The 27913-nt window shown below is 42.3% G+C and overlaps 2 protein-coding genes across 2 annotated transcripts; both read left to right on the top strand.

The window, feature by feature from the left end:
• Positions 1–51: 51 nt before the first annotated feature.
• LOC310957604 (cyclin-Y-like) lies at positions 52–24123 on the top strand. The gene is made up of 10 exons (XM_083928242.1): positions 52–525; positions 14653–14727; positions 17244–17278; positions 17633–17727; positions 17807–17842; positions 18591–18648; positions 18870–18989; positions 19742–19908; positions 21160–21322; positions 21972–24123. The coding sequence occupies exons 1-10, from the start codon at positions 372–374 to the stop codon at positions 22086–22088; spliced, it is 1020 nt and encodes a 339-aa protein (XP_083784368.1). The 5' UTR covers positions 52–371; the 3' UTR covers positions 22089–24123.
• Positions 24124–25262: 1139 nt separating this feature from the next.
• Positions 25263–27255, top strand: LOC310957836 (gap junction delta-4 protein-like; the record flags this gene model as incomplete). The annotated part of the gene is made up of 2 exons (XM_083928570.1): positions 25263–25344; positions 26093–27255. The coding sequence occupies exons 1-2, from the start codon at positions 25281–25283 to the stop codon at positions 27253–27255; spliced, it is 1227 nt and encodes a 408-aa protein (XP_083784696.1). The 5' UTR covers positions 25263–25280.
• Positions 27256–27913: the final 658 nt, after the last annotated feature.

Below are 27913 nucleotides of genomic sequence, written 5' to 3'. Positions count from 1 at the left end.
TGGGGATTTGAGGCCCTCCCTGTCGGTCTATCGCTCTGACAGCCAGTCGCAGCAGAGAGCCACACACCACTGTGCCTGCAGGATGCGCCCTGCTCTGTCTGGGATAGCGGAGGCAGCTCGGCCCGTTATATACATCGGCTGCTACCGGTGAAAGTGACATATTCATCCCCCCGTGTGCGTGACAGCCTCTCCGTGGACACCGACGATTGAGCGGATTCATCGGCGCTGCTACACGGATGCCCCACTCCCCACCCGCCCTGTGCGCCCCGGTGATCTATGGTGACCCTCGGTGGAGTTGGCGAGCCGTCGTTTAAAGTTCCCGTTCCAGCGGAGAGGATTGTTCACGCAGCCCCTATCTCCGGAGGGGAAAGATGGGCAGCACGACCTCTTGCTGCGTGTCCGGCAGCCCCAAGCTCCGCAGAAATGCCCACTCCAGGCTGGAGTCGTACCACCAGGAGTCGGAGCTGAGCAGGGAGGAGACGGGATGCAACCTCCAGCACATCAGCGACAGGGAGAACGTCGACGGTAAAAAACCCTCGGTGTTCAGGCTGTCACTGATAATACAGAGATACAGTTTTATGGTGATTGGTGTTAAAGTGACGTGCAGTGCCCATAGGAACAGGTTACTATAGGAATAGTGAAGCATTAGGGGAGACCGGGGTCGGTGGGCACGCTTTGCACTCTGACATGTGTCTCTGGCATAAAGTAGGTTACAGTATTTGGGAAAGTCTGCGCTCTCAGCTGTAAACAGATACATGTTAATGCACACAGATTTTTTCCAAAATGAGTCATGTTGCACATTTGTGCCACGGTTCTGGGTTAGGGTTGGCACAATGTTAAAAATGCTTCATTACAAGAAATGAAGCAACAAATCAAAACCATTTGAACATTTTAATGAAACAAGAAGCAGAAATATGAACATTTATTTGAATATCTGCACATTTTTTCAAATTGAATAATATTTTAGGCAATTTTGACAAGGTATGTGTAATTTGCTATTGGCCATTCAAAATAATAATAATAATAATAATAATAGTAATAATAATAATAATAATAATAATAATAAAAAAATAATAAAGGGATGAACACATTGTTTTTAATTTGTTTTTAATCTTTCAAAATAAACAAAACAAACTAAATATATACGTATTGTTAGCCGGCTGCCATCACTCATCACAGGCTTTCTAATTTTACATCAAAATCCAAATTCTAATGTTTGCTCTAACACATTACCAGAAGCTTGATCTAACACAGTTTTATAATAAATACACAATCATCCACTTTTTGAACTGAAATGTTACCCTCACTTAAAAGATTTGTGACTTTCAGATGTTTGAACAAAGTAGATGAATGCAACAAAGGAAACGTCCTGTATTTTCATTTTTGTTTCTTTGACCTTCTAAAGGACCAAAGAATAACTGTGTGCCAACCAACCCCTTTAGCCAACCAATGTTTTTACTCTGCATACAACCAACCAGTATCAACACAATCGACATAACGTAATAGAACCACAGAGAGAGGCTACTGCGAGACGAAAAAGGAAAAAGGAAAGACCACTGAGCACGGTGGTGTGGTGGTTAGCTGGGCCCTTCTGTGTGGAGTTTGCATGTTCTCCCCGTGTCTGCGTGGGTTCTCTCCGGGTTCTCCGGCTTCCTCCCACAGTCCAGAGACATGCAGGTGACTCTGAATTGCCCGTAGGTGTGAATGTGAGTATGTCTGTCTCTGTCTGTCTCTATGCGCCCTGCGATAGACTGGTGTACCCCTCCTCACGCCCAATGTCAGCTGGGATCGGCTTCAGCCCGTGACACCGTCAGGGACAGGCGGTTGCGGATGATGGATGGACAGTTGTGGAATTTTTCTTTTACCCAAAAAAACGTGAAATGAGTATTGACTCTTATAAAATCCAGTAATCAAAAAAATGCCCTATAATGAGAGCAGCTCAGTCGAGCCCTATGAAAATATTAAATATATATAATCGGCGTATTATAGCCTTGTGACATCATATACAAGGGGCAGAAAGTACAATTCATAATAGGGTCGCTTTAGCCTTCAAAATAAAAGTCATTTTTTAATCTTGCATGATCACTCTTTCCCTCCTCTGTGATCTCTATCAAATCGTCTCATATCCTGGAGAAACTCTACCTCTGTTCACACTCATCTCCCTGTAATATTGAGTGACGGGCAGAAATCAATCAGCCGTCGGTACAGCCAGGCACACGGAAGAGTCATGTGTGCATTTTCACTCCCATGTGTCCTCTCAGAGCGATACGACGCTGCAGACAACATCCTGTTCACGAAGGCAGACTCCTTTGTGTTGGTCTTTGTTTTCAGCCTATGAAAGAAACTGCAACTATGGAGCGAAGCCCCCTCCATTGACACATGCTAATATGCATTACAATTGACCCATTCACACTGGAAAGTGACTACTAAATGGGTTGCTTATTTTTCAGCCAGCAGCCAACCATTACATATGAATGGATCTTCTCAGAAACTGTACGTGACCCATTTTATTCCAGAAATTGTACAGATTCTTTCACAGGTCACCATGATTTGAAAGACATCATGAGAAAGTCTGCCTACTGTTTATAAGGGCGCACTCACACTGTCCTTCCTCACCGCGCCCCCCTCCCTCTCCCCACGTGCCCCAGGCCAGTTTGTACTCACACTGCCTGGGCCTCGCACAAATGCTTCTTGCTGTCCATACGTCATCACGCCGTAACACGTCACACGCATTGGTTGACGTCATCGCGATGCGTCGCTTTGTTTACAAATCTTTCCGTAGACCTCTGAGTTTTTGTGCGTCTTGTCGACTGTTTTTGAATCTTTTCATCGACCAAATCTGCAGTAAACACTCCACCTCCACATCACACCAACTTGAACCTTTCGCCGCCATTGTTGTTGTTGTTAAATGTCCGCGCATGGTCCGTCCTTCTATTTTCTATGTCCCAGCAGGCGCACATAAATGACATCAGAACCGTCGTAGGCCTTGTGCTCGTGCTTGACACGTGCGCACGCTCGTGCTCGTACATGTGCATACGCGCTCTACAAAAGCCCACCTCTCTCAGGCAGGCCGTGGACGTCCCGCTGTCCGAAGTTATGCGCGGAACGGGTGCACTCACACTGCTCATACACACTAGGCCTTAGCTAAAAAAACGGTTTTGGCCCGGTGCGGAAGGACAGTGTGAGTGCGCCCTAACAGGCCAGACATTTAGGACACATACTGTATATCTAACTGTATCAACACATCCTCTTATTTTGTGTTAGATCTTAAGGCTTGAGGGTGTTGGCTGCTAATAACATCAGCAGTAAATATATGGCTGTGTACGGCTCCAAGGAGTCAGATGTTATCACACCAGGGATGCGGTGTGAGTAAAACCACATCTCTTGACTAGTCGGCCTTAAGGAGGGATAGAATATAAATAAATCTGCACTGTGGATGAACTTATAAATACCTTTCTGGGTTCAAGAGAAAACATCTACACCATATATGTATTCTGCTGTAGTTGCTGAGATGTTACAGCATGAGGGTATATTCTATGTAGTATTCTGTCGTTAGATGATCATCTCGTCTACTATTCTGCATCATTTCACGTTCAAATGAAGCATTTTTCCTCTTAGTTATTTACCCTTTTAAGTAAGGCTGGGCACTGTGGCCAAAATCTTCTATCTCAATATAGGTTATTTCATATCCTGATAATGATATACATCACGCTACAGCATGTTTTATGGTAATTCAACAAATAAATAAATAGTAAACAACCACAGGGTAAAGCTGAAGCCTACGTGTGAGCCATGAGTGAATACTTGACCAATAAATTCATCTTAGTAAGAACATCACAGTGTCTTAGGGCGCACTCACACTGTCCTTCCGTCCACGGCCCGCCTGAGAGAGGTGGGCTTTTGTAGAGCGCGTTTGCACATGTACGAGCACGAGCGTGCGCACGTGTACGAGCACGAGCACGAGCACGAGGCCTACTACGGTTCTGACGTAATTTATGTGCGCCTGTTCGGACGTAGAAAAAAGAAGGAGGGACCATGCACGGACATTTAACAACAACAACAATGGCGGTGAAAGGTTCACGTTGGTGTGATGCGGAGGTGGAGTGTTTACTGCAGATTTGGTCGATGAAAATATTCAAAAACAGTCGACAAGACGCACAAAAACTCTGAGGTCTATGGAAAGATTTGGAAACAAAGCCACGCATCGCGATGACGTCAATCAATGCGCGTGACGTGTTACGGCGTGATGACGTATGGACAGCAAGAAGCATTTGCGCGAGGCCCAGGCAGTGTGAGTACAAACGGGCCTGGGGCGCGGGGGGAGAGGGAGGGGGGACAAGTACCCTAAAGCCCGGGGCGCGGTGCGGAAGGACAGTGTGAGTGCGCCCTTAATATACCTACATTCAGCCATACGCTGACTATGTTTACATTCATGCACATGCATATTATTATGTAAAAACAAAACCACAATCTTCCAACAATATTCCTTCAAATATTTCACATCAGATCTTCTAAGAATCAATTTGCTTATTTTCATCAATTTAGACAATGTAGTGACGTGGATCACAATATCTCCATATGTGATTTAATCACGAGTCAGTTGAAAGATGATAATTATCCTATTGAATTATGGCCGTGTCTTATTTCTAAGGGCTCCGTATGCTTGAAACAAACTAGGTCGTACAACGTGAGAACCACATCTGTGTGTAACTCTTTCGATTGTCTGCATTTGAAGGCTGTGTGAAAAGTCTGCAGTCACAGTCCACCTTCTGACTGCATCCCCCTGTCTTCCTGATCTCTTCTCAATAACTTTGTGCACATGGCAATGACGGGAAGACTTTCGAACAGTCTTTTCTTGAAGGTAGCTTATTTGCGGTGTTGCTCTTGCGTAATGCAATTCAAGAAAAAAAACAAAATAATCAAAAGTCTCATGAGAATCGCTTCCTGTCCACCTATACTAAACGTAACCATTCAAGGTTAATGCCTCACTTAACTATCATGCGAGACTTTCGCAAATCTTGGGTTACCATCTAGAAGTAGTGTAGTGAAGTTTACACATGTATGAGTATTATTAGGGTCATAGTAGTTGGTGCGCTTTGCTGCAGGAAGCTTTCAAGCCTTCATCATCTATTGCCAAACTGAGTGAATCCCTTTAATTGTCAGCATGGTGCAACACCTACTTTTTATTGATCAATGATGTCATTTCCTCTTGTAAACCCGAGGCCTATATGCCACTTACATGCTGTTTGCCATTTGCGGTTGCTATTAACTGGAGTGCTTTGCATTATGGTGGGTGAGTATATTGTTATTGTTATATTGATATTGTTATTATGGCTCCAGTATCCCTGACCGGGCTGGTGTCATATCATTGGCAACAGAGCAAAGATTGTTTCTTCTTCAACATTTTCTGGATCATTACGTTAATGGGATTTACATATCGCCTGAGTGCGGAGCCAGATGCTCTCCCCCAAGAGTAGAAAAAAGTGACATGAAGAAGATTTGAAGACGGATGATTGGCCGCGGACCAACGCTTCTCGACGGGGATAAAGACGACCCGTGCTGAGAGGCCGTCTGTCTCAGTGGTGCAGTGATTGAGACCGGAGCGTGTCTAATGTGTTGGCTCTATTATGGGTTCACAGACAGTATGATGGAGATTAGTGGGCTTCATTACGTTGTGCAACATCAGAAAAGGTCTTCACCCCCAAAAAAGCCCAGAGAAGCAGCTGGGAGCCTGTGTCAGAGCAGATAGGAGAAAAATGAACGCCTCAATTTGTGAGTGCGACCCCTATTTTATACAGTCTATGAGTGTGACTTGCTGCTTTCAGAGACATCATCTGCTCCTGGGCCGGCTTTTGTGCCACTTACATTGAGGTGTACATTGATTGTTGAGCACTGTAGTTATTCTGCGGATGCCATTTTAAGATTTTGTTCAGTTTGTGTCATATTTTGCTTCATTATCATGCTCTCAAAATGCACCTACAATGAACAAAAAGCATGTCACAGTTTGCCTACAGGGATGCATAAAACCAGGACAAAATTACAGAAATTTGAAAATCTTGCACTGATGCAAAAAGTGTATGCGAGGACGTTCAGTATAAGCGCCGCCACGGGTTTGATCAGAGTCTTAAAAGCTGCTTAGGAAGGAATTATTATTTTTGTTTCGGACAAGCTGTCACTAAAAAGGATTATAGGGTTCAAGGAATCATGGGAAACCTGGAAAAAATGTCAAATTTCAGAATGGTTGTGTTCCTTCCCAGGAAATGTTGGCACTTGATATTCAAGTAATCTTTGAGATAAGCCTTTAATGGCCTCAGTGAGTAAATGATGTGTTGATGTTGGAATGTTCTTTATAGAAGGAAGATTGTAACTGCAATATCACCTCCTATACTAACAGTTTGAGTGAAACCTCACACTTCATAGGCATGAGGTTTTCCCACCATGCCTATGAAGGCAGCTACGTCTCTCTCGGTGTGAACTGTTATGTCACTCTTGGAGCTACCGGAGTCCTAAAATGACCTCCCAGCACCCTCTCTTTTTAAGAACAGATAATCACGTCACTACATAACGCCATCATTTCACTGGCCTGGGGCTTTGAAGCATATCCAGAGCTACGCTGCTGGGTAGAGTTTCAGAAAAGAGCTTAGCTTCGGAGAATTAAGGTTTTTGCTGTTGTGCATGGCTTTCATATTTTCATGGAGAGCTGCAGTTATTTTGGAGAGAGATTTTGCCAGCATGTGTAATCATACTTCGGAGCTAAGTGCCTTGGTGAAGATCTTAGAGATAAGCATAATACTTTAGATGCCCACATCTTTTCTTCACAAGCTTCATACAGTAGACTGTATATAAGAACTTGACGTAGCCTAGCTACCGGGATGTCACTCATTGGTTTGTGGACCACCGTTTTGAAGCCCTAAAGAGTTTGGCATTTTGCGGTTGCTACCTGTTTTTTTTAAACCAGATGTGACCATATTTGGACAAGAGGGCGGGGCTGGGGTGGAGCGCTAAGCAGCCCCAGGGTCCATTGTTGTTACAATTGCGCTACGCTAAACTAAATGTTAAAGAGGGAAACTTCTGATTTCACAACCAGCTGGTGCAAGAGTTTGGGTGGACTATTGCCGGCAGGTGAATGGGGAGCTGCGTCCGCTGCAGTGACACAGTGCCTGTTCCCTTGAGCTATCAGCTAACACAAGCGCTAGTTAGTTTTTGTTGTTGCGACTACGATCTTGAGACACTAGATGGCGGTGTTCTGCTCATTCTACATATTCAACCTTTAATACACATTTTATAACATTAGCTAACATTAGCCACCATAAGCAAAGCACGGCTGTAGCAGCAAAACCCCTCAGTGCTGCGCATGGTCATTAAATACGCATTTTCTTATATCTTGCAAGTTGAATATTGTGTATCTAATTTCAAAAATGATATGTAAAAACACAATATATATATATAATTCAAGGAACGTCTAATTGGGCTGTAACTGCATCAATTAGTCTTTTGCGTTTTTGAAACTACAGTTTGTACAAAATTGTTATATTAGGATGAATTGGTACATTTCCACTCTGGGTACAGACAGAGGGTAATACTGAAAACTTTAAATGTCAATTAAAATGTTGACAAATCTGTATATGAAGAGACACTAACGCAACAAAGTGACTGGATTGAGAGGGAGAGAGAGACAAAGCCGTCATATGATGTGCCTTTCTTAGACAAAGCCCACTGTGTTTTTCTCTTAAGATGACTGTTGTCTCTGTGAGGCATCAGGCATCAGCTGAGGCTCTTATTTATTTATTTATTTATTTATTTTTACAGTGGATTGTTGTTGTACAGACTTTTACAATGTTTCAGACCAACATTTGGTTTGTTCATTTATGACTGGATTGAGAGTTGGTAAATATCAGTGTTAAATTATGTTTTTATTTGTTTGCTGTACCTTTTTATTTAAACCAATATGTTGGTGCATGCACTGTAACTTCCAAATCATTGATATAGCATTTTTTTAAACGTGAGCCTGTTTTTATTCGTCTCTCCATTAGGTTGCACTTGTGAAGTCTTCTATCTACAACCAGAGAGCGTGACTTTGATATTCTGGTTGCTGTTAGTTGATTAGTCGACTAATTGGTTGTGGTAGTCTTAGTTAATCATTTCGTAATAGATGTGGTAAGGCTGTGCAGCGAACGGTCGCACTGTAAAAAACCTGTGTACGAACTCATTATCCACCTGTTGCACTTTCTTGTTTTCTCAAACCTGGGTTGGTTGATCATACTTTATTAAAATGCCAGTATGCTAATTTACAGACAATGTTCCCAATAGTCTGTCTGGGCTGGAGAACCTGCGGACACTCGGCTGTGTTCCAAAATGCATACTTTTTCTTTTTAATTTTATTACATCGAGCAACTGCCCATACAAAGTAAGTACTGTTGCGTGCAGTATGCATACAATCAGGACTTGAACTTTGACCCACTGGCTCATATTCTGCACAGACGATAGGGGGTTAGAATAGCCTGTAGACTGTAAAATGTTGTTCGTTGAGAATAATGCTCTCATGTCTAACAGGGAGCAGGTGCATATGATGACTGATCAGGTGATGGGTAAGGGTTGGAAACATACAGGTGGGCAGGTGAGGAACAGAGAGGTTAGTACCGCATTGCAATTAGTCTTATGATGAATATTATGAAATGCTATGAGGTGATGAGCTGTGTTTGAGAGTCGGGGGGGGGGGGGGGGGGGGGTCTCTCATTACATGCAAAACACTTTTTCATGCCTAAAATGCAAAAGACATTTTCATTCAGTGAATCACTGATACTGCACAGTACCCCACCCCCATCCTCGCCTCTATTCAAAACAAATCAGCTGCTCCTCATCTGCCCAGATAACAACAAACATCTCTGGTCCTGCTCCGTTATCCTTAATCAAGACCACAGCAAGAGGGCTGTACTGCATGTCACATGCATGGCAGGGGACTTAAGTGAGAAAAGTGTGATGGGCGTGCCACAAAGCACTTCCCAGAGCAACAAGTGCATCAAGAGATGAAAACAAATTAAAGTATTTTCATGATTTCTTTCCTTCTTTCTTCTTTGGAGAAACACATTGGCCTCAAATTAACTTAAAAAAAAAAACCTTGGCCCAGGAGGAGTAAGTAATATAACAGTTTTGCTGGAGAAGCACAATATATTTAATTCTTTCCGCAGTAGAAGCCGCATCAAACCCAATCCCTGTTTTTACAGAGCAGCAGAAGCAGCCTTGGGTTTCACCAGGGGCAGATGACTGGCTCAGCTCACCATGTTGGTGAAAAGGAAACGGCTCTATAAAAGCTTAGAGCTGGAAAAAACCCCCACCTCAAATCAATGGCCAGAACGCAGAATAGAGACTTGTTTCTTTCTTCTCCCTTTGTTGGTGATGGATTATTCCTTTCAGGGTCAGGATATTCACAGGAGAGGGTCCCTGTTTGATTTATTGATTATTAATGAGAGTGTAATTTACTCCCCAGTCCACACCAAGACCACCTCATCTCACTAATTATCACTTCAGAAAGGCACGTTGGCTTTGAGCTGTCGAGACAGAAAACACTTAAAAGACAATCGGATTTACATAATAGAGACTAGATCTTACAGGAGACTGTACGTTCTGATTATAAAACCCATCAAAACCACTTTCAGACTGACGCAGCTGAGTATGCTTCATCTGTCCTGGCCTTATGACCCTCCTCCCAAACAAGGTCAAATGCTGGTTGAACTCAAATCTTCCTGTATTGCTGATTTAACTTCTCTCTCTCCTATCTTTACCTTTACTCCCCACTACATTTTTTATCAAGATCAAAAGTAATTTAAAATATGACGTGTTTTAACAGGTTTGTCCCTGTTCCTGTTTTACCTACTTTATCCCACAATTTGTTTTCCTAATCCTGATTTTTTTGCTTTTCATAAACGGGGCGACCACAGCAACTTCCTGGTTGATCCAATTCGGAAGTTTGCATAATGGAGCAATCTCTCATTGACCCCCATGTTAAATAGGCCGTGTTCACAGCATGATTAAACCTATTTAAAGCCTGGTACAAAAAAACCCATTCTAGCCTGTATGTTTAGGTCATATCTCCATGACAACACTGCGGGCACATAAAGGCCTAAAAAAAATCTTTAAAAAAATGTTGCTTTACAAAGTAAATAAAGCAACTTCTTTATAAATATATTATGATACACCTTTTAGCTCCAGAATGCCTATTTTTACATTTTTGTATTGAAATATATACAATATATACACTTTATTACACCCCTAGTCAGTAGCCTACTGTACATTACTGTCAGTAAGGTTCTAGTAGGCTACTGATAGAAACGGCCATGGTACTCTCCTGTCCGCTCCCAGGAATATGGGGCCATATGCATGTGTGTGCAGGTCAGTTCTGTTTGTTTAAGCTGGGTCCGTTACCACTCAAGGCCTAGGATCAGTGTGCGTATTTGCTTGTATGTGTTGACAGTATATGGGGGATTAGGATAATATCCTCAAGTTTGAAGGGTGACATTCAAATGAAGATGAAAGAAATGTGCTATATTAGTAGTAACAATAGGCTTAACAATCAACTGGATTAAAAAAAAAACTGATATTATTTATCTCTTTCAACCTAAATGTATTCCTATCGACTATCATATCCTATCATCTGAATCCTGTATAACTAGAAGCAACCAATTCCATGTACTGTAACTAGACGTCTTTAAACCGATCATTACATACATTTAGCATTACAGACATTCATGTGTAGCACATTTGAAATGAAACCAGCTAAGATTAATAAGCATGACTGAACAGTGAACATGGTCATTAACTGCTTGGGAGTGATTCATGGTACCACAGACTCCAACAATACCACTGGGGTCAAGTTAATACAAGGGCGCATTTAAGATGTACTCAAACTGTTTTCAGACGCAGATCTGCTCTTGAGGTGGAAATAATCCCTTACAGAAAAGAATGCATTTCTAATTTAATTTCTAGTTTCTAAATTAAATGCAAGCAATGTGTGACTATAATTGCTATCTTACCCAGAAAGTTAGGATAGCTTAAAGACAACTAGCTAATGTAGGTTAGACACAATTACAGAGCAAAACAAACAAAGAAATTAGGATATTTTGGCAAGTAGGCTAACAAGCTAGCGTAGAGATTCAGCACAAGATACAGAGGAGACCAACTGTAAGAGTGGCAGAAACATTGAAATGTTATGGCTAATATGTTAGCTAACAGTTGCCTATTACACATTGTGTTTCAGTCCACTTGAGTTAATGAATATAAAACCAACATTCACTCTTTTTTTAGCCTATTTTTGCTTTGCTGAAAGAAACATCTGGCTTCTGGATGCTAGAAGGTCAACACACCAGCGAGCCATTTAGTTAGCTGTACTTCCATTACATCTTTTACATCTGAGAGCCGAGAGTGTAAATCAAAGTCTATGTTATACAGTCCATACATAGACTGTATGTGTAGCTGGAACCAAAACAATGTGCTAAAAGAGGCAGATTCAGTAGAAAGATGGCATATTTAGTCTGAAGGAACTTAAAATAAATCACCTTTGGGACTTGAGGCCTCTGTTACATCTGACACTTTGATTAATTGGGAAATATTGGACCCACTCTTTTTAGTGTAAGTTAATTCATAATCTAAAAAAATCCAAGGAAATCCTGAAAGACTTTTCATGGTTTTATGGATTGTGGTAACCGCATTTAAAGATAGAGACACTGACGCAGAAAGATACTTGAAAGAAGCAGACACAGGATCCAAACCACATACTGTACACCACTACAAAATCAAACACTGGTCCAGCAGCAGCATGTGCTACCAAATAACTAAGGGTTCAAGGACATAAAAAAAAACAAAAAAACATTATAGAAACACTAGTGGGCAATTATGGATTGGGCTGTAAAGAGCAGGGTGTGCCTGTTGTTGTTAATTCATTATGTAAGAGCAGTAAGGTAGACAGGTAGGCTTGCCCGCTGATAGGTTAGCCAAGCTTCTCCTGTTTCACTGTGCAGATGCCGACCACAAGTCTTCGTTAATGTTTACTTGAGGTGCTGAATATCACATATCAACACTTGACACCAGCTGCTGTACACCCTGGGGTAGGCAAGCCCAGATTTGCATATCAGCAGGATATTGACAAGTATGTTGAGAGAATTAACTAAAATACTGTATTTTTTAAAGAGGTTAAAAACGTTGAAAGAACATGAGAAAGCCCAACCCTGCCACTGTCAGGATTACTGATTCAAACTGCCAGGCTAAGGGTTCATGTTTCGTTCCCCAAAAGACTCTATCACAAGCTTCAGAGATATTTTCTATTGTAGACTGAAGGGGAAAACCAAGTCGGTGTGACTGACAGCCTTACACTCTTGTTTGACACATACATAATATATTTGACACATCAGTGGCAACTGTCAGAAATGATTCCACAGTGACGGGAAGTGTGTGTTTGTTCAAAAGAAACAGTTTATCTGTACATAAGAATTCCTCATGGTGTGTAGTTATATCTGAAATATTAGGCCAGAATGCTTTATTGGTCAGTCAGTTTAAAATCCATCCATCTATCCATCTTCAACCGCTTTTCCTTATCGGGGTTGCGGGGGGTCTGGAGCCGATCCCAGCTCACATTGGACGTGAGGCGGGGTACACCCTGGACAGGACGCCAGTCTATTGCAGGGCACATAGAGACAGACAACCATTCACACTCACATTCACACTTATGGGCAATTTAGAGTCATCAATTAACCTAACACCTGCATGAAGCCGGAGAACCCAGAGAGAACCCACGCAGACACGGGGAGAACATGCAAACATGCCCCAGCAGGGAATCGAACCTGGAACCCTCTCACTGCGATGCGACCGTGCTTACCACCACACCCCAGTTTAAAAATTCTTTGTTTGTATTCTCACACACAATGAACACCAGCTCAGCTTCTGTTTCAGCTCTAATATGCGAAGGTGTTGAAATTGGCCGGATGCAGCGATCCTCCTCATTACTGTTGCATAAGGTGCTAAACTGTCACAAGTCTAATCCAAGCTCAGTCCGTTCAGCCTGATGGTTTCAACAGTTGACCGTGTTCAGGTCAGCTTGGTAGGGGCTAAGCTGGGTTTAAATGAGTTCATCAAGTAAGAGTTTGCACACCAAATTCTACCAGAATGCTCTTTTAATTCTATTATTCAGTGGAGTTAAATACACAGATGTTTCACAACTGCCTTCTTCGTCGACTTCAGAGTCTTTAATAACTGTTCACTAACAATAAGCATCAATCAGTTCATCACCTGCAGGCTCGTCAAGTGGCTAACTCTGGTAAGCCAGGTGTCTTCATAGTTGCCTCACTGAATGTCTCGTATGGCCACTTCCTTATATTAAAGAAGAGTACACACAAATTCACATTCTATATATACATATACTTGTTTCTGTGCAACCCCTACTCACATACAAGTCTGCACATTTACACATATAACAATAGATTAATGAGAGCTATTATTCTGGTTATTCTTAACAAATGTAAACCCCCCCCCCCCCCCCCACACACACACACACACACAAAAACAGTATACTCACACATTATTCACCCATCCTTCATTCCCACCCTCTGTGCTGGCATTCATCCATCACTTTTTCCACTATGCCGTGTGAGCACAGTCATTTTTCCATTCATAAAACATGTCTCGGCTGTCATACACTAGTGTTTAAGCTTTGAGAACAAAATGAGTCAGGAAGAAGTTATTGACTTTTGTAGTTAATTAGAAACCAAGCAGTTCTAAACTAAAATGAACTTAAACTAAAATGAGCCCTAAAAGTCTTGAAACACTGTTGCTATGCATGGGAAGATGCAGCCTGCGGGGTGGTGTGGTGGTGAAAAAGAGAAGCTCGTTTGTTGTTTGTACACTTCTGTCAGTGAACAGCAGGGATATTATTTAAATCCCCCCACGACAGTCGCCTTACAGCAGCTGCTGTCGCTGAGACAGATGATCGGCCGCGCCGCTCTCCCAACGTCTGCATCCAAATCAAACATTCTGGATCTGAATATGGGTCATATCGTAGGAGTCGGAACATTTGGCGGTGCGGACTGCATGCCTGGCATTTTTGAATGATGATTTCACCAAAAGCAACCACTTTAGTATCAGTATCTGACTTCATGGAGAGCACTACTAAACTTGATGCTGGGAGAGAGCTCAGTGGAAAACTGTAGCATTCTGTGGCAGTTCTGTTTTATTAAAGTGCTGGCTGTGGAAAGGGGGGGAGAAGGTCTTTTCAGTTCATACCAGCCACCACTGTCCGTCTTATTGAAGAAGCAACTGTTATCTACAAGAAAAACAAGGCAACAAAGCATTTCGGCACGCATGGTGAGGGCTCACACTATGATTGCTCCACTCGTGCACACAGACAGATGCATCCATGGCTCATGCCCTCAGGCTGTGATGCGGACCATATTAGCTTTAGATGGAAACATGAATTCAGCCTGTGTGTGTTTGTTAGTGTGCGACGGAACAAAAAATAAGCACACAGCCCTACAAAGGCAGACGCATGGAACAATGGTCTTTACAGAGAAACCCTGTGATTGAAAAACATTTAAAGAGCTTTTTTTAGAGTGTCTCGTGTCATTGTTACCATTCGATACATTCTGTATGTGTTTTGTTTTTATACAGAGTTGAATATGGAGTACAATCCATCGGACCATCCGCGGGCCAGCACCATATTCCTCAGCAAATCCCACAATGATGGTGAGTAGCGCTGTTTCAATTCTCCTTGTAATACAAACATACATTAATGTCACCAAATTAGGGCGCACTCACACTGTCCTTCCGCACCGGGCCAAAACAGGTTTTTCAGCTAAAGCCTAGTGCGTTTGACCAGTGTGAGTGCACACGCTCTGCGCATAACTGCGGACAGCTGGCCGTCCACGGCCCGTCTGAGAGAGGTGGGCTTTTGTAGAGCGCGTTTGCACATGTACGAGCACGAGCATGGGCACGTGTACGAGTACGAGCACAAGGCCTACGGCGGTTCTGACGTCATTTCTGTGCGCCTGTTCGGACATAGAAAATAGAAGGACGGACCATGCATGGACATTTAACAACAACAACAATGGCGGCGAAAGGTTCACGTTGGTGTGATGCGGAGGTGGAGTGTTTACTGCAGATTTGGTCGATGAAAATATTCAAAAACAGTCGACAAGACACACAAAAACTCCGAGGTCCATGGAAAGATTTGTAAACAAAGCGACGCATTGCGATGACGTCATCAATGCGTGTGACGTGTTATGGCGTGATGACGTATAGGCGTGATGTTATGGCGTGATGACGTATAGGCAACAAGAAGCATTGGCCGAGGCCCAGGCAGTGTGAGTACAAACGGGCCTGGAGGGGGGGACACGTACCTTAAAGCCCGGGGCGCGGTGCGGAAGGACAGTGTGAGTGCGCCCTTAGTCTATCAGAGTAAGAAACATTTGCCTCAGTTTGACATGTATCACATAAAATAGATTTAACGTGATCATGGAATCCTTTATTTAACCAGGTAAAGTGTCATTGAGGTGAACATTTCTTTTTCAAGCCAACAGGGGAGCTCATTATCAAGATAATGAGGCTCTGGAAAAAAAACATTATATATGTAAGAGCTCTGATTCCAGAGCAGTTTCGTTGCGGCTAGCCGACGTCTGCTAATTTATGCCATTGCCTGGAGGCATCTGACTGAGAGCTTCAGCATCCCGTGGACGGTTCAGTCATACTGAGGAAATACTAACATGTTTTTTAGAGGCATAAACACCACATTGTGACATCATCATTTCTCTTAGAGGCCTGGGGGCCATGGGGATGTTAAAGTAGATGAAAACAGCTTTGTTTTTTTCCTGTTCAATTCAGTCCAGCTGCAAACAAAGAAATAATGTAGTGCTGGTTCATTTATGCCTTACGTGTCAGACATCATTCGTTGTCTATGAAAGGAAAAGTAATGATTACTGTTGATTATTGCTTAGGTCACATGTTCGTGATCCATCCTCCCTAATCTTCGTGGCTTTAAAGGAAAAAGTTAATGTTGTTTTAGCCTTTTTTTTTTTATCAACAAATCCCCCGAAGAGACCCTATCAGCAGAAATTTCACCCTAACAAATATTGTCTGTGTCACTGCCTGATATGTATTTTTACCGAAGTGGTTAAAATAATTATTACTCAATCAAGTTTTCATATTATTTTCATTTTGGATTAGGTTTTGTCTTTTAATCGTATTTGTTGATCATAGAAACACATCATATAACACCAGTGTTATCATTTCATTTACTGGGTTCCCGGCCTTTTTGGCTTGTGGCCCTTTTTAGCCAATCGACTTCTTGTGACTCCTCATCACAGGTTGCGTATCTCAGTGAGCTGTGAGCAGTTCAACAAAAGACTCATGCTCACTTCCCAGGCTGTTGAGTCCCAAAGAGGCACAGCTTTTCAGTATTTCACGGGGGGAAACACAAAGTCAGACAAATAAACCCTGTCCCTCCTCTTCTTGACCCCTCATATGCATCTTGCGACCCCTCGAAGGGCCCTGACCTCGAGGTTGTGAACCAATTTGTATCAATAGTGTACCCGATCGTCCTGGGTTCACCTATACTGTAGTGATATAGAAAAAACAATAAACAGGACGTGTCCAGCAATGCAACTCTGCTTCACTTTATTTTTCTGGACAGAGACGAACAACACCAGCGGTAAGACCCCGCAAACTTCCGCTCTAGGGCAACTCAGAGGGACACACTTCCTTTTCACACATAAACACAGAACACTCTGTTACAATAGCAATGATCACAGTAGTGGTACGATTGTTAATGCTTACTGAATCTCGCACCTCTGCCTAAAAGGCTGGTGTATAGGAGGATGTGCTGAGTATATATTTATAGCATATTCCAAACGTATCCTGCTGTTGTCACAGAAAGGTGTTTGGTTCCTCTTTCTTCAGAGGTGCCCTGCAGGAACGGTGAGTAGTCCTGGGTGTGACTTTGTCTCCCTCTAGTGGTACAACAACACCTTTTTTCTTCTGTCTAATGAAGCTCAAGTCTTTCTGCCGTCTACCTCTTTACTCAACTGTGTCCTCTTAACACTCGCAGCTTTTGGTCTGTGTTACAGTCGACACAATAGCACGTGTTAACTCCTTCCTTCTTGTCAAAACAGCGCGTGTTCGTGGTTGATAACCGCTGGCTTTTGTATGCGTCTTTGTTGGCGCAGAAGAAACGAAATGTATTGATAAAGCTTTCTTTCTGTCTTCAGTGCGAGATAAACGGAAGAGCCTCTTCATCAATAATGTAAGTGTGCAATTATTCCTGTTTCTATGTTATTTCACAACCCTGTTTCTCCTTTTCTCCTTTTAAATGCGTATAAGACCTCAAATTTACCAGTGAGTCATTGCAGTCAATTGCACTTCAGTCAAACACAGTCAGCCTTTGTGTTATTTTGAAAGGACTAAATGTCGTATACAAAGGAAGCTGAAAATGCAAACCGTCACATTGTGAGGTCGCACGTTGCTGATGCTTCCTGTGAACGACACCCCGGCATGCTTTATGTGGGTCAGACAAAATCATGTACACTCTAATAACAGTCACTGTATGTGTGTGTGTGTGTGTGTTTGTGTGCGCGTGTGCGTGCGTGTGTGTGCGTAGCATGGGACGTCAAGGCGGAAATACAGCTCCTGCTCCACCATCTTCCTGGATGACAACACAGTCAGCCAGCCCAACCTCAAATACACCATCAAATGGTAAAATCGATCTCATAGGAAGATATTATCTACAGATCTGTCATATCTAAATGTATTAACGCATTTTTTCTTTTTACAGTGTATCACTGGCGATTTACTACCATATAAAAAACAGGTGGGAATTCTCAGTCATTTTCACCGTTCTCTGGAAATGCATACGCTGAAATTCAAAGGGATATTCTTTATAGATGTTCTTAGTCTCCATCTGGAAATTTGTATTGTTTGCACAAATCAATAGATGTGGACTTAAAGGTAAAGTAGCAGGACATGTTCTGAAAATGTGATATGTAGTATTGGTTGCACTCAAAAGCAAAACACAAGATTGAAAAAAGGTTATCACTTCCAAATCAATGGATCCTTAAAAATGTGAATTGCTCTTTTTCTTAAAACTGTGTTGTTTTCCTTAAATAAGAATCTATAAAATCGGTTTAACATTCAATAAATGTGAATTAATGATGTCAATAAAAAAACAAAAGCAATTAAAAAGCACTCGTTTGCTGTAAATGTGTGTATTTCAGCCTATAAATCATTTCCACATATCTATTATATCTCCACACTGGCCTGGGAACGCCTCAGGATCCCCCAGTTAGAGCTGGTTAATGTGGCCCGGGAAAGGGAAGTTTGGGGTCCCCTGCTAAAGCTGCTGCCCCCGCGACCCGACCCCGGATAAGAGGCTGAAGATGAGATGAGATGAGATGAGATAAAAATAATAATAAAGTGCACATGGTTGGCATAATAACGGTTGATAGCAGCAGGTCCATATGTGCAAATGGCGTAGTCATTCTGTGTGTGTCTGTGTCTGAGTTCAGGATGTCTCTTGCTAATGACCCAATCCATAATGTGACTGTTGTTTCTCACGCCAGGGACACAGAAGGAGGGATGCTGCTCGATATATTTGATGAGAAGCTTCATCCTCTTTCAGTAAGACTTCATCACTTATCATATAACACATTTTGTTGAAATGTCTCTGTTATTGTTGTTTTCAATTTGCCTCCATTTAACTTGTTAGTATTGGGTCAGAGCTTTTATTTGTCATGTGTCGGTGTAATCATCGTGCTAAATCTCCCGCTTTATGCCCTTTCCTCTTTGCACCCATATCTCCCCCTCCTCTCTCCGCCTCTTTCTTCCATCTCGTCCCCCAGAAATCCGAGGTGCCGCTGGAGTATAACCAGCACGACCCGGAGCAGAAGCAGATCTACCGGTTCGTCAGGACGTTGTTCAGTGCCGCTCAGCTCACTTCTGAGTGTGCCATCGTCACACTGGTGAGATGCCGCCGCCGTCCTTTTCATTTTGCGGGTCATGATAACAGAAAACACTCATACCCAAACATACATCCTGGTTGTCTCATGGAAAAAAACAAGCAAGCAATAAAAAGCATTGCCAAGTTTCATCAGAAAGCGTTTTCATTAAGCGAAGGTGCCCTCACACACACATAATCACACACAGATTGTGTTTAGGCCCCAGGGACAGTGCACCCTGATGTGTTGAGACAAGCCAGGGATGTGTGTAAATTGGTTTAGGAGACAGTGCATCCAAAATACCGTGTGTGTGTGTGTGTGTGTGTGTGTGTGTGTGTGTGTGTGTGTGTGTGTGTGTGTGTGTGTGTGTGTGTGTGTGTGTGTGTGTGTGTGTGTGTGTGTGTGTGTGTGTGTGTGTGTGTGTGTGTGTGTGTGTGTGTGTGTGTGTGTGTGTGTGTGTGTGTGTGTGTGTGTGTGTGTGTGTGTGTGTGTGTGTGTGTGTGTGTGTGTGTGTGTGTGCGGTGATGAATGCAGAATGTCATACAGGGAAGAGAGGATTTAAACCCTCTGACACCATTGAGTGGAGCGTGAACATAAATTAGTGACACAGATTGGATCATCTGCCATTTTGAGAACTTGTTAGACTTGTATTAGTTGTGTTTTTCGCAGCTTTGAAAATGTGTTTTGTCGTTTATTTGCCTATTTAAGTCACTGCCTACAGCCTTGATGTCTCGCTCGGTTTTCAGTGATGTTTCTTTATCCGCGTCGCTGCGCAGGTCTACGTGGAGAGGCTCCTGACCTATGCAGAGATCGACATCTGCCCGGGTAACTGGAAGAGGATCGTTCTGGGTGCTATCCTGCTGGCCTCCAAGGTGTGGGACGACCAGGCCGTCTGGAACGTCGACTACTGCCAGATCCTCAAAGATATCACCGTGGAGGACATGTGAGTTATATTTTTAAGGAAGTGGATTGGATCTTTGTTTAAGACGTTGGTTCATGGTAAATGGTAAAAGGACTTATATAGCGCCTTTCTAATCTTCTGACTACTCAAGGCGCTTTCACAGTGTTTGTCACATTCACCCATTCACACAGACGTTTACACTGATGGTGGTGGACATCTACATACCATCTAATCTGACCACTCACACCACACTAACACACCCATGCGCAGCACGGGGAGCAATTCAGTTTTCAGTGCCCTGCCCAAGGACACTTTGACATGTTGACCAGGGGAGGTGGGGATCAAACCGCCAATATCTCGAGTGGAGCACGATCCACTCTTCTACTGAGCCCCAGTCGCCCTGTTCAGGATTAAGATTCATACTGGGATTATGTTTGGGGTGAGTTCAGAACTGGAACCAAAAGGATGATAAAGATGAATCCCTCAAAATAATTTTCTGGATACGGCCTCACATGGAAAATGTCATCATCAGAGGGACAGAAGAGGAGAAAACACTGGGTTTGGCCAGAAAGTAGCTTGTATTACCCCCGTGGACTTGTTAAAGCAACATTTGAAAGAATTGAAAATGTGTCATTTATTGCAGTATGTTCAAATGCTTCATGTCTCTAAAATCTGCACAACCTAAACTAAAAGGATATGTAAGTCATTGAACAAAAATAATGAATAAACGTATTGAAATGATGTCATAAAAAAACTAAAATCTGACATGTTTTTCATCATATTTTACTAAAGAAAAGAAATGAATGGGGTGACTATGGCTCAGCGGTAGAGTGGGTCGTCTTACATTCAAGAGATTGGCGGTTTGATTCCCACCTCACCCGTGTGTCTACATGTCAAAAGTGTCCTTGAGCAAGACACTGAACCCTGTGCTGTGCATGGGTGTGTGAATGTGGTGTGAGTGGTTAGATTAGATGGTCTGTAGATGTCCACTGAATGTCTGTGTGAATGGGTGAATGTGACAAACACTGGGAAAGAGCCTTGAGTGGTCAGAAGACTAGAAAGGCGCTATATAAGTACAAGTCCATATACACTTTTTTTTAATATATTAACATTACTGTACATAATACATGTCTAGTAATATTTTTAATTAGTTTTGGGAAACAAATGGTCAGGGTAACAAAAACTGGAGAAAAGGAAATGACTTATTGATGAATCGTATTGATATTCTGTGTGTATATACCATCTTGGAGAACTGTGCATTACAGAAAGCTTGATCTGAATCCTCTCTAACAGGAATGAGTTGGAGCGCCAGTTTCTGGAGCTGCTGCAGTTCAACATCAACGTTCCTTCCAGTGTTTACGCCAAGTATTACTTTGACCTGCGGTCGCTTTCAGAGTCCAACAACCTCAGCTTCCCCCTGGAGCCACTCAGTAGAGAAAAAGCCCAAAAACTAGAGGTGAGGCGCTTCCTCTTCAGCTGTTCATCCACACAGTCTTCCTTTACTTTCTTTTTTTCAGATTTGCCCTCTTAATTCTGCAGCCCCAGTAGTAGCATGAAAAGATACAGGGTAGTAGAACACAATGCACCCTGCTCTTTCCTTCTACAAAACCTTTAACTTTCGTCGTCCCTCCAGTTAGACATTTTCATTGCCGTCTTTGAGGAAACCACCCTTCTTCTACACCTTTCTTCTTTCGCGGCGTGATATGAATGTCATCAACACACCTGTTTCATTCTCAGTTCCTACAGCGGAGATTAATGGCGCACTCACACTGTCCTTCTGTACCGGGCAAGTACCCTAAAGCACGGGGTACGGTACAGATGGATGGCTCTAGGTACACATGGGCTCGCTCAGAGTGTCTTTGTAGTAGTGAGCTGAACTCTTTTTGATGCCCGGTCTGACTGAATCGAGCATTTGCATTCTCACATACAGCTCCACCGCTAGCATAGATAATTTCAGGTAAATGTGTGAAAGGCGCTATATAAACCTCGATGTTATACGAAATAAGGGGAGAGCACAGCACCATAATTAAAACACAGAATACAGTGGATACTGAATATACTTTGGTTCCTTCATTAAAAAATGCCTTCTATGTTTCCCTTTTCAGGCTATTTCCAGGTTATGTGATGACAAGTACAAGGACGTACGGAGAGCTGCGAAGAAGCGCTCAGCCAGCACGGACAATCTATGTGGGATTAGATGGGTTCCCGCAATCCTCTCTTAACCACTATGAGTCTGCCAAACTGAACACGGGCATCAGGCTACAGACAGTGGCTGGATGAGAAAACTCTCACGGAAGTTGAAACAGACCAACTCGAGTTTAAAAATATCCAGATGATACCAAGACGTGGAACTTGGTGGAACAGATTGAAACCTGCAATCAGCCTCTGGACGTCACACCTTCAAACTGGAGGCGAGAAAGTGAAACCACGCGTAGTTTTTTTTTGGGAGGTGAACACCACAGCGGTTTCTGCTAAACTGATGCCTTCACAGTGCCTCAACTCTTCTGATCACGGAAAAGAGAGAGAGAGAGAGATGGGGGGGTCCTGGCTGTTATCTCAACTGCGGGGGGGAAATCTAGCTTTGGATCAACCATGAAAGTCCTGGAGAAGACAGCCTGGAAGACTTCCTCGGACGTGGCATAGTGGACCTGTCTTAATGTATCAGCACTCTGTTCCGTCTTCTGTTTGTTTCTGGCCTAATTTCAAATAACCTGCCTTGACACGACACTGCAACTTCACAATGAAGCATATTATTTATTTGACCTTAATTCTATGAACTCATGTGAACGGTTGCAGCTGCCTGGCCTGAGCCCATAGCACGTGCAGGATTTCACTGGTGTAGCACTGGGATTTCTACCGTTTATTTATTTCCTTCTTAGAATAATCAAAGTCTTAGTAAGTTTTCCCCTTTTGGAAATATGTATATTCAAGGTTTACAGTATTTCTAGCCTACCTCTCGATACTCAGGTAGTCTGGTTAATCCTTTGATTTATTGTGGTGCTCCTCTGTGTGTACACAAATTAGGATTAGTAACAAGTATACAAATTGCAGATGGAGGGAGCCAGGATGAAAAAAAACTATGTGACAACAGATACATTCCTATTTTGAGGACGTAAATAACAATTACTACCACGTTTATAGACTTAATATGAAGTATAAACCAGAACATGTGTTTCAGACGTTCTGATTCAATATTCATCAGACGTTGGTGACATCTCGACATGACTTTGTCAAAGTGTTTGAGCAGTTTATTAAATGTCATTTTTCCCACGAGCCAATTCAAAGTTGTTTTTTAGACGCCCCATAGAAGCTGAGTAGAGTGAGAAACACCTCACCGCTGACATCTAGTGGATATTTGAGCATTGGAGAAAACTATATATTTCATTTAAAGGCTCAGTTCACCAAAATTCCCAAAGTGTAGTATTGGAATTGAGATTTATGTTCATGGGGAAAAGATGCAGGTGTATTTTTCACCTTGCAAATGAATATCGCACCAACGCATACAATGTAAGACTCAAACTTCAACCTCAAACAACAAGCACAGCCAGGGTAGAGATGCCTGAGAAGCTCACTCTACAGTGGATGCTGCTCAGTAGTATTCAGTATTATAGAGATATATAACAATACATTACATCTACTGTTAATTTTAGGAATTTAGGAAAGTAATATTGGACACCGATGCATGCAGTCGACTCCAGAGTTTTTAACACCACATCAGGGTAAACCCACAAACGGAGCTCTTTCCTTAGCTCCTGAGAAATTCACGGTTTGGAGTTGTTAGGTTTTCACAGGACTGTCACACGTCACAAATGGAACGGAGAGAAAACTGTACTAATGTGGGTGAGATTGTCATAGAAGACCCCATAACACTACAAATCCTTCAAGAGTCTTCCCTCTTGTTTCCAGCAGGTGCTTTATTGTTTGAAAAATAGTCCTTCAATAACATCCGGCTCCTCCAGTGATCTGCTTTCTTGGTATGACATCAACAAGTCCTGTTGATCTGTCCTTGACAAACAAGTGTCCATGGAAAAAGCATCAGTCGTAGTGTTGGTCCTACTCCAACGTACGTAACGGTTCCCATCACTAAAAGAATAGCGTGTGTTAATTCGTCACAAGGTTCTTTCATTGCCTTTAAAACCCCTCATCATTACGCTGAACACATCAAAATTGGACAAAAATGAGAAATAATTTGTAAACTTTTCGACTTGCCTGTAATTTGACCATACTTTAAACCCTGACTGCTGAGCCGAGTGTTTAAAAGGGTTGAAACTGCTGACAAATTTATGATTTTGTAATTCCATGGTGCATCTTATCGCTATTGGAAAATAGCTGATCCAAGTTTCCATGTTCTTTTTCTCTCATTTGTCTGAAAACTAAAGCACTAAAATATAAGTATTTTGCAAATTAACTTTGTATAATGTATAAAGAGTTTAAAAAAAAACAGAGACAAGTCATTTGTGAATTATTTATGGATGTGTTGGTTTGTGTTTTTGACAAAAGAAGTTATCTAGTATGACTTGCAGATGTTTATATTTTTGAAAATGATTAGAAGTATTGGGCTGTGAATATTCTCATTTGTCCAGGTCGTCGTTATCCACAAAGCAATTTCAGTCAAAAGCAACTGGACTTGGTTATTTGTCTAGGAAGACGTTTCACCTCTCATCCAAGAGGCTTCATCAGTTCATGTACGCATCTGACCAGGCTGGGACTGGACCAGGACCAGGACCAGGACCAGGACCAGGCTGGGACTTGTCCAACTAACTGGTGTGAGACCCAGGTATTTAACCTCTAACAAGGCTGATGATGTCACTGAAACCCTTTGTGCGCCAAGTGCCAGCGCCCGTCGTAAGAGTGGCAGTCGTTGGTGGGAGGTTGGTTTCGACTTCGTTAGTGCTCTGTTGAGTCTGAACGACAGTCGTTGGGGTCACAGGAGGTAGGAGTATTATTTCACAGCATTAAAATGAAACGTCCATTGATTTCAAGTGTCTACTAAAAGAATCATGAATTGTCTTATGTGTGTGATGATTACCTTAATGTGAATAAGAGACTGACTCAATGCCACTTGGCTGTCTCGCTTGAGTTTATGGTTGTCTATTACAAGCTTGCCTGTATCCTTGTGAACTTCCAGTAAGGTTGACTGGTACCTCGACATCCCAACAATGCTTTGATGGCAGCCTGGTAAGAATAGCTCTCTGCTCAGGTCCCGGCCTCCGTAGCCAAGTGACAGAAGCAGTAAGGGAACATTTGAGGTGACTATTTAGTGGCGAGCTGTGAGGGTCAGCGCTGTTGTTCTTGGAGCAGTGTTAGAGGGGACACCAGCTCAGGAACATCTCCCTGATATAGAGTTGTTTTAAAGGAGTCTTTCTGGAGAGTTTGCCGTAGTTTTCCTATGGGATCTGGGTTAGTGCTGAACAATGAGGATGATAGGAGCAACAGACGCACTCTTCATCACCATCAGTCGCCATGTCTCCTTTATGGGTAAGTTTTCCTTTTGTACTTCACGATATTAGAAATGACGCAGTATTAGTATGTTTGTTTATATTATCCATACATCTGTTGACATTTAAAGAGCTTTAAACTTAAACAAATGTTTAAAAAAATCTATGAAAATATGACATTTCTTTATCCAAGTTGTGATGTAGGAAGACGCATTAAAGAATGCATTATGATGTATTTTTAAGAGCTGCAGGTACTCAGAACTTTTAAGTAAAAGTAGCAACAGTGTAAAAATACTCTGTTACAAGTGAAATGTTTGCATTCAAAGTCTTACTTAAGTAGAAGTACAAAAGTATAAGCATCAAACTGTACTTATAATACCCAAAATATACTCATTATGCAGAATGACCCATTTTCAGAATAAAACATATTCTACAATACGATTATAATTATTGATGTGTTCATCAATTTAATGTTGCAGCTGGTAAAGGTGGAGATCATTTTAATAACTTAATATACTGCTTGGTAGTTAAATCTATAATAAATCATAATGTATGCATTTATTTATATTTGATATTTTGTATGTAATCTAAATTTGAACTAAGGTTAGGAAATATACATCTTCCCCTGAGATGTAGTGCAGTGGAGGTATAGAGCAGCATACAATGTAAATAAGTAAAGTAAAGTATCTCAAAATCATACTTTATTACAGTACTTGAGTACATGTACACTAATGGTAGTAGATTTAACTTTGCAGTCATTACTTGATCATTTTTTTCCCCCATTATAGGAAAAACCTGGTGGATGTTGATGCTGGTTCTACGTCTGCTCGTCCTCCTGCTGGCCGGCTTCACCCTCTTCGGTGACGAGCAGGAACGATTCATCTGCAACACCATCCAGCCAGGCTGCTCCAACGTGTGCTTTGACGTATTTGCTCCCGTATCCGTCTTCCGTCTCTGGCTCTTCCACCTCATTCTTCTCTGTCTTCCCCATGTGCTGTTTACAACCTACATCATGCATAAAGTTTTATCGTATCCCTATTTTGGAGCTTTCTACTTTGACAGGAGTCGAAGTGGTTCACCTTTCACCCTTGAGAATTCAAGCTCCTCAAGGGAACTGTCCTTGCATAAAGCTCCACTTCACAACCTCTCACATGAATGGGGAGCGCCACGCTTCTACTGCGCTTACTTCCTGGTTGTAATTCTACGGATCCTTCTCGAAGTGGTTTTCGGTGCAGGCCAGTATTTTCTCTTTGGCTTGTCCATTCCTAAGCGCTTCCTCTGTTATGAGGCTCCCTGCACATCTGGTGTTGAGTGCTACATCTCTAGACCAACTGAGAAGACCTTAATGCTCAACTTCATGCTGGGTGTTGCCTCCTTGTCCATTCTGCTCAGTTTGGTTGACTTGGTGAGCTCCATTAAAGCGATGATGAGATGGAGGAGGAAAAGGGAGATGTTGATGGAGGAGATGAGTAAAGGAGAGCAAAGCAGTATGTTTACAACAACAAGTATGACTGAAGACAGTGATGTTCTTTTGACCAGAAGAACCAGCCCGAGTGAAAGCTCAAAGAACGGTCTCAAAGATGAAAAACATACTGCAACTGCTGCGACTGTTGTGCCAAATGGTGAACCTCTTCATACAAAGGTGAATGATGGAACCATGATTGAAACTGGGGGATCCACCAATGACATCAGACCAGAAAGCCAGGATGCTAAAGTGGACACGTCTCGGTCACCCACTCCCATGATTAGCGCTCCAGTACCAACACACTTTGTCCTCCACAACCACTTGAGACCTCCGCTGTCACCTCGCCCTGACAGAGGACCACCACCAAACCCCAGGGTGCCAACACCTATGGGGGTCAAAAGGCTCGAACAGTACACTCCAGTTGGGGCAATCTCAGGCCAACAGTCTGATGGCAGTGAATCTCAAGACAAGAGGGCATGGGTCTAATGGACTGGGTGGCCATTACTGAAATTGGACAAAAACTGCTGCACATCTTTACAGATACAAATTTTGATTTAACTATTATTTTAGGCATGAATTTAAAATAAGAGTTGTTATACTATAAAGATTTGCTATAAATTGCAAAGGTGCGTTGTTTATTTTTTATTAACAATGACTCGAGTGACTATGTATGACATGAATGATGACGCTAATAGTGTCAAACCCATAGAGAAATAACTTTATCAACTTTTGGCAAATTTTTCTGAAAAGTGAGCTCTCATAAACCCACTGGAGGCAACCAGCCCACCACCAAATGGCAGACAAACAAAATTAGCAATAAGCTAGCATGCTGAATGGCTTTAGCATTGTCATCCCTATGCTTCAAGGGTCCTCACTGAAGAGATTGGTAAGGGCTATCTTTGCAATTCAAATTGTAAACAAATGAAGGGCGACAGACCTTTCAAATGCAGTTTAAACGGTACAAAGCTGTCAAGCCACTGTGGAGACATCAATGTATAAAGTCAAGAAACCATAATATGGGCAAATTTAAGGGTGTAGGTTTCAAGGAGTAAAACATCTGTAGGCTGTAAGCTGAAGGTGGGTGATTTCACTATAACTGACCCAGGCTTACATTGTTACATCGAACATTGAACCTAGGAAATCT

The sequence above is a fragment of the Echiichthys vipera genome (genome assembly GCF_963691815.1).
Source record: "Echiichthys vipera genome assembly, chromosome: 15".
Lineage (NCBI taxonomy): Eukaryota > Metazoa > Chordata > Actinopteri > Perciformes > Trachinidae > Echiichthys > Echiichthys vipera.
This window is presented reverse-complemented; position numbering and strand designations above follow the sequence as displayed.